Source organism: Crocuta crocuta, unplaced genomic scaffold (assembly GCF_008692635.1).
Source record: "Crocuta crocuta isolate KB4526 unplaced genomic scaffold, BGI_CrCroc_1.0 scaffold1, whole genome shotgun sequence".
Taxonomy (NCBI): Eukaryota; Metazoa; Chordata; class Mammalia; order Carnivora; family Hyaenidae; genus Crocuta; species Crocuta crocuta.
The window spans coordinates 3,324,069-3,340,129 of NW_027527930.1; the positions used below are offsets into that span (position 1 = coordinate 3,324,069).

Here is a 16,061-nt window from a genome sequence, read left to right on the forward strand (position 1 = left end):
AGATACTCTGCTCTGCCAATTGTTAATCCTGATTCAGTGTCATAGGATTCATCTAAATTGTGTTTGAACAAAAGCCAGTCTTCCAATCAGAGAGCAGATGGGAACTGTCTGCCAGTCATTTGATGGATGCCCCTGAGATGACAGATTTTTAGAACTGGAAGATAGCTTAGAGATCATGAAATAATCCAAGGCCCTCATTTTAAAACGTGTGAAACTGTTGTTCTAATAGGTTAACTGATTTACCCTTTCCAAACATAATTTCCTAATCTGGTAATTCAAGTCTTACTTTCAGAAGACCCTTAAGGAATTATATAATAAATTAGTACCAAATCAAGAGCTGGGCTTTTGTTATAAATCCATTATTTTCACTCTATAAAGTAAATCCTTCCCCCTCTTCTTTCTTGCATCTTTTGAGTATTTAAGTCTTCTCAAATTATTCCAGTGACCTCTGCTGTTCCCAAGATAATGTCAAGATTCCAATATTTTCTTCTGTTTAAAAAACATGGTTTGATTTACCGACATGCCAAACTAATAGTGCACCAACTCAAAAGAATGTATTTCATGTTGGTACTTCCTTCACGTCTGTTAGCCCAAAGTGGGTTAATAGCTGCACATTATTTACGTTCAGGTTCTTGAAAACTGACTTTGGACTTGATACATGTTCTAAGTAAAGATTGACATCTCTTGTGGAAAATAAATGGGTATTCAAATTGATAATGCTGTGGTAGCTTGGTTATCAGTGGCTATGCTGATTAAGCATTTATGGGGCCCAAGCCAATTATAACCACCCGGCACTCTGTTGCACAAAACATTTAGAGGCTAGAACTGATTCAGTTCCTCCTTATAGAGGGCCTTGCATTTCACAGAGTTACGGGCGGGGAGGTTCAGAGCCAGGCTTTATAATCCATTTAAGAATGCTCCACACTGAATATGTCACCCACAGCAGTTTTCCAAGCTGCTGATGACAGCATAGCGTGCCTGCTGAGACAATAATGGACCCTGACCTCTCCCAGTTCAGGGTTTTAAAATACAACCATAAAACGACAGGGACCTTGAAAACCCATTCAGACCCTTTTCTCTCCTCTGGGGGAACCACACCCAAACCATTCCAAACATGTTAAACTTCCTCCTGTTTTTATATACTAGCAAAGAGACTCCATAACCTTTTACCACCCTTTGCTGAACACTTACAGAGGGCAGAACTCTGGTGGCAATTCCATCTCTCACTACAGAACCCTGACATTCCGGACCTGAAGCCCACTTCCTTCCTCACTGCTGAAACCCAGCTAAGCAGTTCGGAGCGCTCTGCCACGACCCCTAACTAGGTGGACAGGCCTTGACCGGCCTGCTGGCCCCAGTGCACTCGCTGGGCGTGGTCCGGGGCTGCAAAGACGTCCTGGACTTGAGGGACCTGGAGGCACCGCGGGAGAAGGGTGGGCGCGCGCCGCTCTCGCGAGAGTTCTTGGAGTGTGGGTGGCAGGGGACTGGGGAGGAGGAGTAGGGGGAGGAGGGAGAAGAGGAATAGGAGAAGCGGGAGGAGCGGCGAGCCGCTCAGCCGCCACGGAGGCTGTTCTCCGGAGAGCAGGCGTGCGGCCCTTGCCCCGCCTTCTTTTCCTTCCCCTCCCAGTGAGTGAGTCAAGGCGTGCGCTTCCCACTTCCTCCCCCTCCGCCTGCCATTGGAACTAGCAAAGCCGAACAAGTTGCGGCCGTCGAACAGCTGGCGCTCGCCTTCCTCCTCCGCTCCTCTTTTCTCCTCTCTCCATCCCTGGCCGCCGCCGCCGCCGCCGCCGCCCGGAGGCCTAGAGACCGCCGAGCCCGCAGCCCTCGCCGCGGCCGACATGAGCTTCTTGTTGTGAGTAGCCAGGCCCCGCGCGCGCCGGCTTTGTTAGGGCGACCAGGGCCGCGGGCCCCCGCTCGCCCTGCCCGGAGCTGCCCGGGCCGGGCGTTCCCACTCAGCAGGTCTCCGGGAGCCCGCCCGGCGCGCGGGCGCTGCCTGACCGCCGTCGCCTCCCCGACCCGCTTCGAGCTCGCTCCGAGTTCCGCAGCCCCCACGGAGGCTCTTTCTCCCCCGACCCCAAGTCCCGACGCACCCCGGTGCCCGGGTCTGCGTGTCTCCATCACCCCGTCTTTCCCTTCGTTCCACTCTTGGGTTGGTTGGTTTGCACGCTCTGCATAGATGCCTCCCACTCCCCCCGCATGACCCTTATGCGTCGCGTGCCGGGTGGCCTTTCTCCGTTTCGTTTGCCCGTTGCTTTTTTTCTGGATCCCCAGCACAGAAGATCGGGCGTTGTACTTTTCCCTGTCACCCCAGCATCCTTTTAACTTCCCTCTTGGGTTTTAGGAGTGGAAAGTTGGAGGGACAAGCCCTGTGGATGTTACACATGCTTAATGAGGCTGCTTTAGGGTCAGGATCCCCCTCGTGACAGCCCAGGGTCTTGGAGCCTGGAGCAGCTCCTTGGCTCCCCGAAGTGCCCTTCCTCCCAGTAGGCTCCCCAGAAAAGTAGGGGCTTTATCTTTTTAGACAGCCACGAGGTAGTCTGGTAGTGTGCCCTGGGTTGATTAGGTCCTCTGGGGAGTTGTTTTGCAGATAATTTGTAAATGCCAACTTAGCGTCACATTTAGTGCTGGTCACTATTTCATTTACTTATCCTTTATTGCAGACGAGTTTGGAGGGATGGGCGGAAAGATGGGATGACCAGATGTGGGTACGGAGGCAGCAGACAGCCTCAGGTCGTCTGAAAACAGGACATTACACCCTTGGAATTCCTCGTTTGAAAGCTTCGTTGTGATTCACTTTTGTTTGATCTGTGGTTAGAAAGCTAATAAAAACTTGGAGATTGAAACTCACACCGTATACTCCTTTACTGTTGTGGACAGAATAGCCTTTTTCTTCACAACAATAGCAATAGCAGTTCTGTTCCCATTCTCTTCTTTCCCCACCTGTAATATTTAGTCGTCACATTGGCACCTGGATCCTGATAATTTAATTAACCCGTATTTTCACAGGCTCCTATGTAGAATATCAATTCTTTTTCAAGTGTGCAGGCAAAACTGAGTCATCACAGAAGGCTAACTGGGCAGGCCAGCTTGCTAACATTTCTCATATGCACTGGAGGCCTGGCTTGTGTCATCCTGTCTAACACGTGTGAGTTTGTGAAATTGCTTTCTTAGGCTCATCCTGGAAGTTGATTTTGAGTGTGTCATGCAGGTAGTGATAGATAAGAGGACTGGGTGACTCCATGAAAGTCTGTTTCCTATGTTAGCTTGAAATGAGATTTCCAGGTATCTCAGCTTGAAGCTTCTCATCTTGAGTGTGTTTTACATTGCTGAGGTTTGATTTCTTCAAGAATTTAAAAGCTGTCCTCAAAATAGCGATGTAGATGATGTCTGTAACTGCTGCTAATGGGCTTGTGTCTCTTGGAACTCCTAGCTAAGTTGGTTGACGCAGGGAAGAACCATATTTGGCTGAAACTAGGGATGGAGAAAGTTTTGGTGGTTTTTTCTGAATACAAATAGAATAGTATCCTATTTTTACATGGCTCAGTATGTAATAGTTACAGAAATGCAGTGTGTAAGTTCATTTCTCCTGAAGCATATTAGTTACGTAAGAAAAATCTTGCCATAACTAATGTGTGTGTGTGTATATATATATATGTATGTGTATATATATATATGTATGTGTATATATATGTATGTGTGTATATATATATGTATGTGTATACATATGTATGTGTATATATATATGTATGTGTGTATATATATGTATGTGTGTGTATATATATGTATGTGTGTGTATATATATGTATGTGTGTGTATATATATATATATATATGGCAGATTAGGGGGTTTGTACTACCTGGGGCACAATTTTTCAGTCAGGTCTCATGTAACAGTTAATATATTCCCAACATTGGATTGTGTTTGACAGTCCAAGAAAGTTAATCCAACATTTTTGGTTTTGGTTTTTGTCCACTAGTAGTTTCAACTCTAAAGTGAAGACCTCATAGATAGAAATAATAACTATCAAAAGTGAAAGAAGAAAGTTTGGGTTATTTCATCTATGTGTTATTTGATATAGCTTCCTGAATATTATTTCTGTACCAGCAGGTAAGCAGAGAAATTGAGTTGCAGTTTAGAAGTTAGATATAAATATTTTCCCGGACATCTGGGGTGGCTCAGTTGGTTAAGCATCTGACTTGATCTCAGCTCAGGTCTTGATCAGGTTGAGAGTTCAAGCCTCATGTTGGCCTCCATGATGAGCGAGGAGCCTACTTTTAAAACAAAAATGTATGTGTATGTGTGTCTGTGTGTGTGTACACATTTTTCTTTAGTTCCTAGAAGCTTACTTGTAAGGCTACTGTAAGTGGTTGGAGCTGAGGAAGTAAGGGCATGTGAGATAGGTTTATGAGGGTGCTGACTCATAATTCCCTCATGAGGGCTTTAAGACAGAAGGAAAGAATTATTGATTTAAAAAATCATATATTGTGCCAGGCACTGATGTAGGCACTGGGTATCATTTATGAACAAAATAGTAAAAAATTCCTGTGTTAGTTCAGTTTATATTTTGGTAAGTGACCATAAACACTGAATATCAGTAAATTATATCACATGGTAGGAGGATGTAAGTGTCGGGAAACAAAGTAAAGCAGGGTAAAGAAGTTTTGGGATAGAGAGATGAGTAGATTAGGTAATACTCAAAGGATGCAGTGATACCTTTTGTAGCTTTTGTACAGATGCACAGAATATATTTGTAGGGCATGTATAGATATGACTGGGACAAAGCTTTGGTTGTGCTGCATATTGGCCTTTGTGTATCTTTAATAAGCTAAACTCCCAAGTGGTGCATAGAGAAACTTCGCAGGAACCTAATTTAACTTTGTAGACTCAAATCTTTAAACATCGTCAGCACCTGCTGTGTGCTAAGCATTGTGGACGATGGGGGACTCCCAGAGTGATCGACCGTTTATAAGGTGTAGTACAGTCATGGGGATCTAAAGAATATGGAGCAATTTGTCTGATTTGGGCTGGAAGACAGCTTCATGAAAGAAGCAATGGAATATAAAACAAGGGTTTTCTTTTCTGTTTTTTAAATTTTTTCTTCTGTTTCTTTTTCTTTTTTTTATAACAAGGGTTTTTTAAAAGGGCAAGGGGAACTGGAAGATTTGAGTTAGAAGAAACGTCCTAGAGACATGAATTTGCTTGTGAATTGTACATTTTCAGGTTTGTCCGAGAGGCTGTAGGATCTTGGAGCTAGGTGAGATCTATCAGTAACATAGCTTACTCAGCCTCTTTTTGGTTATTAATCACCAGCTTCAGGTTATTGGCCTGATTATTGGCTTGGGTTAAATCAAAACACAGGCCTCTAGGGTTTTTCCTCTCTTGGCATTTTGTGCATATAAAATTCAGGGAACTTTAGAATCAGAGTGCGTTCTTAACATTCATTTAGGGTGTGTTCACTCAACATATGTTCACTCAAAATATTGAGTGTTCTCTGTGTTGTGTTTTCAAATTGCTAGTCTCTTCTGACCAGTAGAATTTTACAGAAATGTTTAACTTGAAAAAGACTAAGGCCTTATTTCCTAATGTAGGGCTACTTGGTTGGAACAGAGTTAAAACAAATACTTTTAGTTAACTTTAAAATGGAAGTCTGTAGGAAAGGTGGGTTAGGGATGTGAATGAGTATAAACCAGATCTGTTTTTGTAGAGGAAGAAACAAAGAGATTGGGACAGGAAGGAAATCTTTATTAAGCATTATATGAAGTAACTTCAATGTAAAGAGTAGAAATTTGGGAAAGGAGACCCAGGGATCATAGCTTTGTTTATGTGTCCACCTCTCTCTCCCTCTCTTCTCTTTTCCCTCCCTGCTCCCTCCCCCCAGATCCCAGCATCTTTGTTTTCTTAATTTCATTTCATTTTTTAAAATTTAAGCTTATTTCTTTTTGAGTCAGGGGTGGAGGAGAGAATCCCAAGCGTGGGAATCCCCTGACACGGGGCTTGATACCATGAACCATGAGATCATGACCTGAGCCTAAATTAAGAGTCATATTGTCTTAGCTGGCTAGTGGAAAACCTACTCAGGCTGGCTCTTATGTCCCTTTGACTTGTCTCTTTCTTTTTGTGAGCACTACCTAACTTTCTGGCACAACCAGATGTTCCAGGTTTATCTTACACTTTCTCTTCCCTGGCCCTGGTAATGGTTCTTTCTATAAGGGCATTGGTTCTGTTCATTGAAAAATAGTATATAGAAAACAGAATGTAAGTGATAGATATGCTTGTTACTACAGGTGCATAGATGCATTGCTGCTCCCAGACCTTCTCATTGGACAGTGCTAGAAAATAGCATCCACACACATTTACCTGCACATATGTTTTTTTCTATTTGTGTATATTGGGTAAGTTCACACTAATCCCTGAAATGCTGGGCCAAGTAGCACAGGGTTCCTTTTAGCCTTCTTCTTTTACGTATTTTTCACTTCCTTTTCTGTTAGTGAGAAACCACGCTACCATAATCCTCAACATACGTATTTGCTCAAACCGCTGTATACAGCCATTCTCCTAACCCATCCCTTCCTGGCCACTCTTCTTGTGGCTTGGGCCTCCACATGTCATCCGTGTCTCCTGGGGATGTGTGGGCCCCTGTTTCAGCCACATCGTGGCTGAAGGCAGCCTCAGACTCCACTGTGTATGGTGTGAGTATGATAGTAATCTATTTTTTTCCTGTGAATCCGATGTTTAGGATCAATACCTCAGAGATGTTAGGAGGATTAGAGATACTGAATGTAAAAGGCCTTGCTCAGTAAATTGTAGTTAAGTGCAGCAGTTCGTTATCAATAACTCAGCAGTGTCATGATTGCTAGTGGCTGTTATGGCTGTTTATTATTTTTTATAAGCATCTTCATCATTTCTGATTACCTAAATCCTAGACAATTTCTGTAGGTTTCTAATCATATGTATTAGTGCTACTTTGATTTTTTGCAGTTAGAACTTAAAAGCAGGGATTTGAAGGTAAGCAAATATTTAGGTAATAATTCACCTCATAGCCAAGTAGCCTGATAATTATTATTTATAAAGGAAAGGTTGGATTTTCTTTTATTGCTACTATTGTTTTCTGTTTCAGCCTAAATCCTTTTGTTCTCAAATTGGAATTTGATGAGAATAGTTCAGTAATTGTAGTATTGGCTATTAGAGGAATATTTTTTGTGTATGTTTCTTTGTAGAAATAGATAATGGTATAACTTAAATACCTCCTTAATATTCACTGTAAATATGGGATAATTAAGTGGAAGCAGTAGGGGTAAAAACCTTTTATGGCACCTTTTCCAGTATCTTGGTGCCTAGATGTGTTTTAGGCAGAAGAGCCACAGCATGGCCTTTCTGCTCTGTAGAGAATCTGTTTATTAATGCCCTGTAGCATTAGATTTAACTACTGAAATAGCTTTTTGTTTAAAAACTCCCTGTGGTTCTAGTTTTTACTCACGTATGTCTGGTTCCATTCTTCCTGACTCTTCCCCACATCCTGCCAAATGTTTAGCTGGCCCTTTTATTTTCAGCTCTTAGAAATTTCACGTCTGAATCTGTGAACAACAAACTGATTTGTCAAAACTGAATTCTCTCTACTGGAAAATAGGCATTGTTTTGAGGACTGCTGATGTCTTTAGCCTATGGTTAACTCCCAAAGGGGTCTTATCAGTCAGCCTATTTAACTCTTTAATCAGTCCTTCACCAACTTTGTCATTTTTTTTTTTTTTTTAAGTAAACTCTACCCTCAACATGGGGCTTTAACTCCCAACCCTGAGATCAAGAGTTGCTTGCTGTACTGACTGAGCCAACCAGGCACCCCAACTTCGTCAGTTTTTTTTTTCATTTTTAAACAGTTACATTCAAGTTAGTTAGCATATAGTACAATATAACACTTAGTGCTCATTCCAACAAATGTCCTCCTTAATGCCCCTTGCCCATTTAGCCCTTCCCCCCATCCAGACCCCTCCAGCAACCCTCAGTTTGTTCTCTGTATTTGCGAGTCTCTTATGTTTTGTTCCCTCCCTGCTTTTATGTTATTTTTGCCTCCCTTCCTTTATGTTCATCTGTTTTTGTATCTTAAATTCCACATATGAGTAAAGTCAAATGATATTTGTCTTTCTCTGGCTGACTTATTTCGCTTAGCATAATATACTCCATCCACATTGTTGCCAAGTAATATTATTTTTGATTGCCGAGTAATATTCCATTGCATACATTCACGTGCGTGTGCGCGTGCACGCGCGCGCGCACACACACACACACACACACCACATCTTCTTTATCCATTCATCAGTTGATGGACATTTGGGCTCTTTCCATACTTTAGCTATTGTCGATAATACTGCTATAAACATTGGGGTCCATGTGCCCTTTTGAAACAGCACACCTGTATCTTCTGGATAAATACCTAGTAGTGCAATTGCCAAAGGTTGTTGGTTTTTTTTTTTTAATGTTTATTTATTTTTGAGAGAGAGAGAGAGACAGAGTATGAGTTGGAGAGGGGCAGAGAGAGAGGGAGACAGAATCCGAAGCAGGCTTCAGGCTCTTGAGTTGTCAGCACAGAGCCCGATGTGGGGCTTGAACTCACAAGTGTGAGATCATGACCTGAGCCGAAATCAGATGCTCAACCAACTGAGCCACCTAGGTGCCCCTGTTTTTTTTTTTTTTTAAGTTTATTTATTTATTTTGAGAGAGACAGAGACAACACGAGCAGGGGAGGGGCAGAGAAAGGGGGAGAGAGAATCCCAAGCAGGCTCTGTGCTGCCAGTGCAGAGCCAGCTAGCTGTAGGGCTTAAACTCATGAAACTGTGAGGTCATGACCTGAGCTAAAAACCAAGAGTCAGACATTTTTCTTTAAATAGTTTATTGTCAAGTTGGTTTCCATATAACACCCAGTGCTCATCCCCACAAGTGCCCTCCTCTGCCCATCACTCCCCTTCCACTCCCCCCCCCCACTCCCATCAGCCCTCAGTTTGTTCTTAGTATTCAAGAGTCTCTCTTGGTTTGCCTCCCTCCCTCTCCCCCACTATTTTTCCCCTTCTTCTCCTCCATGGCCCTCCATTAAGTTCCTCCTAATCCTCCTATACATGTAAACATGTGGTATCTGTCCTTCCCTGCCTGCAAGAGTCAGACGTTTAACTGACCAAGTCACCCACATGTCCCCCAACCTTGTTAGTTTGTAATTTGGTAAATGACAAATTATCAAGAACCAAAATAAAAGTTGTTTTGTTTTTATTTTTTTTTCAAACTACAGTTACAGCCAAACTATCCAAAAAAGTACAGTTCTGAGTTGCTAGGCATTTGGGAACCAAAATGTACCTCAATTCAGATGTATTGATTTTAGCTTTTGCTAAGTGGGAACATAGTTTGGGTGTTGGGACTACATTGTTTAGTGATAACAATCTAGAGATATCTTTACTTTTTTTTTTTTAATGCCATTTAACATTTAGAAAAAAGTATCACTGTCCTTTTGTAGCATCATTGGGAAGAAAGCCTGCTGTTGGCTCTCTGGTGACAGAAGAGAGCCCAAGACTGGGGAGATTCATATCTCTACATAATTGTAAATCTTGATAAGTCTGCTTTGGACCCTTAAAAGTGTGGAGCTTTGGCATCACCTAGGAAGAGCATGTTAGAAATGCAAGATTTCCTAGGTGAAAAGAACATTCAAATTTGAGAAGTTTTGGATGGATAACAGTAAGTGGATAATGCCTTTATATTGAACTAAATGATTCAAAATAAGGTAAAGAAGAAAAATCCTTTGGAATCAGTATAATATACCTCTGTTCTTGAGAAAATCTGTGAGGCCCTGACAAAGTTTCTGTGCTTGACCAAACTTCAGTCAGTCTCTTGAACCTTCTCCTAGGCTCATCTTTGCACTTCCTTAAAGTCTAGTTTTAGCAAGAACTTTGCTTGGTCAGTTTAACCAGAACACCCCTCCCGCAGCCTCAATTATCTGATTTAGCTTCTTTATCTTCCACTGTCCCTCAGGTGATATTTGATCACCCTGGCCTGTCTTCAGCAAGAGTCCCATTAGGTCTGTTTAGCCAGAACCCTCCTAATCCCGAGGTTTCTTCCTAGTAATTTTCTGTCCACTCATCCCCGTAATGTCTCTTGGCTATAATTCCTACTTGCGCGTTAGATTTGAATCCAGCCTCCCCTAAGCTTCCCCCGACCCCAGTAAAATCTCATCCCATTGTAGTGGTTCCTATATTTATTTCCTTGTACTCCCAAGGAGGTTAGGTTCCTTAGTTGTCTTTGCACACTTCTGATTATTTAAATTATTAGTTAAGGTCCCTCCTCCACTTCTGGACTGTAAGTTTAATAGGGTTTATTCACTACTTTATTTCCCAGAATGTTAGTACATTGCTTGCCAAGTATGTCACTTACATATATGTATATATGTATTTTTTAATTAACTAACGGAAAGAGTAGTAGTCTATGAGTGAGGAGACCTGAGTTTCAAAGTCTTTGTTCTGTCACCAGCCATGTGACCTTGGGCACAAGATTTAATTTCTTAGGTTCTGTTTTCTCTGTCTACTGGGTAGAAAAGAATGCCTTTTTGAGAATTGAAATTCTCAAAAATTTGAGAATTGAAAGAGAGAATGTGTATAGTTTTCGTAAACCAGAGAGTCCTGTACAAACACTGTTATTATCCTTGCTTACTAAATTCCCCATCCCAGTATATAAACTCTTTCTGCATTCCAAATTTTATTTAGCTATCTTACAAATGAATGGTATTATTGTATAATATGATAGATATTTATTGGACATCTGTGTCTAAAGCAAAGTGTTTGCTGGTGGTAGAAGAAGAAAGGTAGGGGGTCAGAAATAAATAAGATGTGGTCTCTGTCCTCAAGTATCTTTGAAGGCCAGTATGTCACATGGATACATTCCTCAAGAGTTGCTTTCAACTCATTTTAAGTCCACTGGCTAATGAAGGTTAAAGATTATTATTATGTTGCATTGAGTATACAACTTTTTTGGGTAAAAGAATGAAATAGTTGCATTCTGTGTTTATAAAAGTCATATATTGAGAGCAGCAGAAATTTTGTAGATGTGTGCTTCTGTATTTTTAGGTAGAGGCCGTTTCTAGTGCATGGATGTGGGTTCCTTCCTTACTTGATTTTGGCATTGCTGCCACTATTGCTCCACTGTAGCACTGCATTTTTTAATAGGGAAAGGGAGTGGCTGGAATCCTTCGGACCACTTTTTTCTTGCAGTTCACTTGGATTTTTCAGGTAGAGATTGGAGTGTGCGGGCAGTGGTTGGCAACATCCCTAGGCATGGAGAACCTCTGTGATGTGGTGTTTGCTTACCACTCCAGCCTCATTTGTGCCTTCCTGCCATGTTCTCCCTCGCGGAGCCCAGCCATTTTATTTGCTTTTCTTTCAGCGTGCATCCCTCCCCTGCCTGCCTGCCTTTGTAAATGCTGTTCCTGTTCTTCTGGCTGGACTGCCCTTCTTCTTCCCACTCTCATTTCTTCAGTTCAAGAGCCAGCTCTTTCCCCTTGACTTGTGCCCCCTTTCCAATTTATTGGATACCATTTCCTATTCCTTCATAATCTATATTATAGCCCTTATCAAAAAGAACTGTACTTGTCAGTTTTCTGGCCTTCTTCATCAGAATGTGTGACCTCTTTAAAGGTAACAGCAATTTCAAAAGCTGTTTTTAAATCTCTATCACCTAGCATAGTGCCTCATATATATTACATACTTAGTAACAAAATTGTTTTTAAAAATCAAAGACATTTTCAAGTATTTTCATGGTGGTAGGTGGAAGTATGGGTGATTCCTTTTACTCTGCTCTAATTTTGACTTTTAAAAGACTTCTTAAAGAACTCTTAAAGAACTCTACTTAAGAAGTAAGTGGCTACTGGGCACAGAAAGGTTTGGAACACCTATTTATTGGATCTTTATCTCACAATTTTGTAGAGACCTTGTTGTTTTACCCCTTTTTCAGGATTGGTATATGCCAGGCACATGTTTCCTACCTGCCACTGTGAATTGTGTTCCAATAGCAGTGAGAGACAGTTCCCATTTCTCTGTATCCCGCCACCATTGCACTAAGAAGAATATCAAGAAAACTTCTTGGCTTCTTGGGCTTTTCATAGTGATACCAAGTAAACAAGGGCAAAGATTCTTCTGAAGAATCTGTCCCCTTTATTTCTTAGGATACAGTTAGGGCGCTTGCTTCCATTGCCGTCAGACTTTTCCTGCCTTTATTTTAAAAGGGAAAAGTAATATATTTTGTGTTATAATCTAGAATGGAGCTCTTTGTTAATAAATGAAATTTAAAAATCAACAACCATGTAAAAAATAATAGAATATAATTAAAATTTTTTTTGTTGATAAATGTTACACGTTTATCAGCAAAGTCACAAAATTAAATTTTAAAATATTAATGACTTCTTAGGAAAATATTAATTTTCTCCAAGATCTTTATGGATTATAGTCTGTAAAGGGAGATTTTCCAAAATGAAATATTTAACTCTAATTGGATTTCTTATTTCTTAGTTACCTTTCTGATATTTTAGTGCAGATAATAAACTGATAATTTAATGCAAATAATGAACATGTTTGGGAGGCAGATGGCATACTTGGAGCTGTAAAAATGACTTATAGATTCTGGACAGATTTAAAGCTGCTTTTCGCCAATTCCTTTTAACATATTTATTGCTTTTCTTACGGGGTCTGATAGAGATCTCTGCCAGGGTTTTTCTCTCTGGGTTATTTCAAGGTAGAGAATTTTTTCTCCAAAACATAAGTAAATAGTAGTGTCCAACTGCTGTTGAATCTGATGAAATGGTCATAGTTTTGAGCATTTACAGGTTGACTGTTACAAGCATGAGTAAGTTATATGATACAACATCTCAAATACTTTATCATTTTATCAGTATGTACTTTGCATATTTGTATATATGAGAAACCCTTCTAATCTTAATGAATTTGTTTCTTTTTCTTATGGTAGTTCTGATACTTACATTTGCTGGTGGTAACAAGGAAGGATTTTTTGCAGTTTTCTGTATTATTTCTTTTCCTCCTCTTTGTTGGTTTTCAGTTTGTGTTATCCTTTCTTAGTTTTAAATGGCTACATTTAAAGCCCACTGCAGGTACTGGGGAGCATTGCTGAATGCTGAATTCCAGATAGCACAAAATGTCATTTTTTCAGTATTAGGATTAAAAGGACTTTTTTTTTTTTTTAATTGTACCATTCCTTGAGTTTTATATAGCTCTTTCCCTGCCTTGTGTTCCCAGGTTTGACTGCATCTATATTATTTTCAGAGGGGCTTTCCTGACATCATGCTGGTAAATGACAAGTGTTCTTGTTAGCTTCCCTTTAGATGATTGATTGTCCTGTGCTTGGGTGCTGTAAGCTCATGCTTAAACCATTGGTAATCTGAAAAATGGAAACCCTTGCTTCCCAACAGAAAGGGAGAATGAAACAATCTTGAAGAAAAGAAATATTTTATCTGCATTCTTCTGTAGAAGAATTCAGTTATTCTTGGGGACACCTGGATGGCTCAGTTGGTTAAGCTTCCAACTTTGGCTCGGGTCATGATCTCATGGTTTGTGAGTTTGAGCCATGCGTCAGGCTCTGCACTGACAGTGTGGAGCCCACTTGGGATCCTCTGTCCCCTTCTCTCTCTGCCTCTCTCAAAAATGAATAAATGTTTTAAAAAAATATTTAAAAAAAAGAAGAAGAATTCAGTTGTTCTTGTGATCTGCAGATGTACTCTAAAACAGTATGTCTAGAACCTGTATAGGCCCCTGTATGTCAGGTTCAGAGAGGTAGGACTTAGAATTTAGGTGGTGGTAGTACAGAATTTAAGTGGGGGCAAAGTCATTGTACCTTTGTGCCTTTTCTTCTTATTTATAAAAAGAACAGTTTTATGTTTAACAATATGCAGACTTCTTCATGGTGTCCAAGATTTCTGGTGACTTGTGGAATTCGTAAGAATGAGATCAGATCTCTGGGTAAATAATTTACAGTTTTAGGGTTGGAAAAGATTTTAGTTCACCCTCTTATTTTTAGATAAACTAGTTGATACTCTGGGATCTTGTGAACAAATTCTAATGAGACTTGATCACACCGGGAGTTCCAAGTCTCTTGTCATTTTAGTTGACGTTTTTGGCATTACATGACTTTTTTAGTCTTTTTAGTTGCTTATTAAAAATGTATAATATGTGGGTATAACTCAAGCTTATGTGTATGGATGGGGCTTTGTTATAAAGGATAAACAGTTAGTATGGATATATTTAACTGGTATTCGTTATGGAGAGCTGACTGTACTGGTGTTTCTTTACATTTCTATGCCTACCTATCATTTTGTATTCAGAACCATCCTATGTGGTAGGTGATAGAATTTCTTTTTTTTTTTTTTTAATTTTTAATGTTTATTTATTTTTGAAAGAGAGAGAGCAGGGGGGTAGAGAGAGAGGGAGACATAATCCTCAGCAGGCTCCAGGCTCTGAGCTATCAGCACAGAGCCCCCCGTGGGACTGAATTCACAAACCATGAGTTCATGACCTGAACTGAAGTAGGATGCTTAACTGACTGAGCCACCCTGGTGCCCCACGATTTCTTTTTTGTAATCATAATGATGAAGTAGCTTACCTAAAGTCAGATAACTAGTACAAGCCAAATAGGGGATTCCAGCCTACCCAACTGTAAAAATTAAGGTTTCTCTTATTCCATGTGAAGTAGGTAATGCCCCGAGTTAAATAGTAACAGTAGATGGCTTTTATTGATCTTTGTGCCAGGTGTTGCATTAATGTTTTTTAGTCTCTGGTTTCTAATTCTTGGAACAACTGCAGCCCAGTGCTTTCTGCGTTTTGTGGATGATGCAAATAAGGCTCTAGGGACGCTAAGTGAATGAATCTAAGTGTCTCACTAAGTAGTGGAGGCACAGCGTTACTCCAGGGCCATAGGACTGCGGTTAGCAGCCAGTGTCCTCCCACCACCCTGTGCTGCATGCTGCTTTTACAGATCTCAGCTCCATATGTACTTCATTCATGGCTTTTGGCTTTTTCAGGGACCATTGATATATCAGAGTGATTGAATCTGGCAAAGTTGCTAAGGTGAAGGAGTGTTTTTGAAACAATTTGATAATAGCTAAGCAGTAGCAGCCCCCAGCTAATGAACCATTAGGATGAGAAGTCTCCACATATATAGGTGATTTGGGCTTACTGATTTATGGTGTACTGGAAATATAATATTATGGGTCATAAATATATTGCACAGTATGCTTTGATTTTAAAGATAGAACTGTTTATTAACATTTCTGTAAATAGTCCATTTTATTGCCAAGTTTTAATAAGCATTCACAGTGTCTTTTAAATTAAACTTTTATACTTTTAAAAATTTATTTTGGTTGGTATGTATTATACATGTGCATGATTTAATTTAGAGTTAAATAGTTCTGTAAGGCTTGTCATAAAAACAACCCCTTTTTTCCTGCTTCAAGAAAACTCTTTTACCATTGTTTGATCTCTTTTACTGATTATTTTAATTTCCTACCTCTGTAGTGTTACTTATTTTTTTCATTTTTAGTCATTAATTATTGAATTCTTTTTCTTTTTTTATTGAAGTATAATTGACCTATAGTATTACATTAGTTTCAGTTGTGCTGCAGAATGATTCAACATTTGTATACATTGCAAAATGATTACCACTGTAAATCTAGTGTCATCAAAGTATGATTCAGTATTATTTACTATATTTCTTATGCTGTATATTATATCCCTGTGACTTATTCATTGTATAACTGGAACAAACTTTGTAGTTTTTAATCCCCTTCACCCATTTTGCACTTCTCCCAATCCCCTTCCCTCTCCCTGGCAACCACCAATCTGTTCTCTGTATTTATGTGTCTGGAATTTGTTTTGTTTTGGTTTTTAGATTCCACAGGTAAATGAAATTATGCAGTATTTGCCTTTCTCTAACTTATTTCACTTAGCATAATACCCTACAGGCCCATCCATGTTGTAGCAAATGGTAAGATTTCATTCTTTTTTTATGGCTGAGTAGTACTTGTGTGTATT

General features: G+C 40.1%; 1 protein-coding gene across 2 annotated transcripts in view; it reads left to right on the plus strand.

Annotated features, from left to right (window-relative positions):
* The first annotated feature begins 1,513 nt into the window (after positions 1-1,513).
* The window catches only part of MOB1B (MOB kinase activator 1B), a 54,250-nt gene continuing 39,702 nt past the window's right edge, over positions 1,514-16,061 (plus strand). The window contains exon 1 of one of the 2 annotated variants that reach the window (XM_077750167.1): positions 1,514-1,852. In XM_077750167.1, the coding sequence (XP_077606293.1) occupies positions 1,839-1,852 (14 nt within the window). In that variant the 5' untranslated portion in view covers positions 1,514-1,838. The remainder of the gene's footprint in view (positions 1,853-16,061) is intronic. The other variant, XM_077750157.1, reaches the window with a different exon arrangement.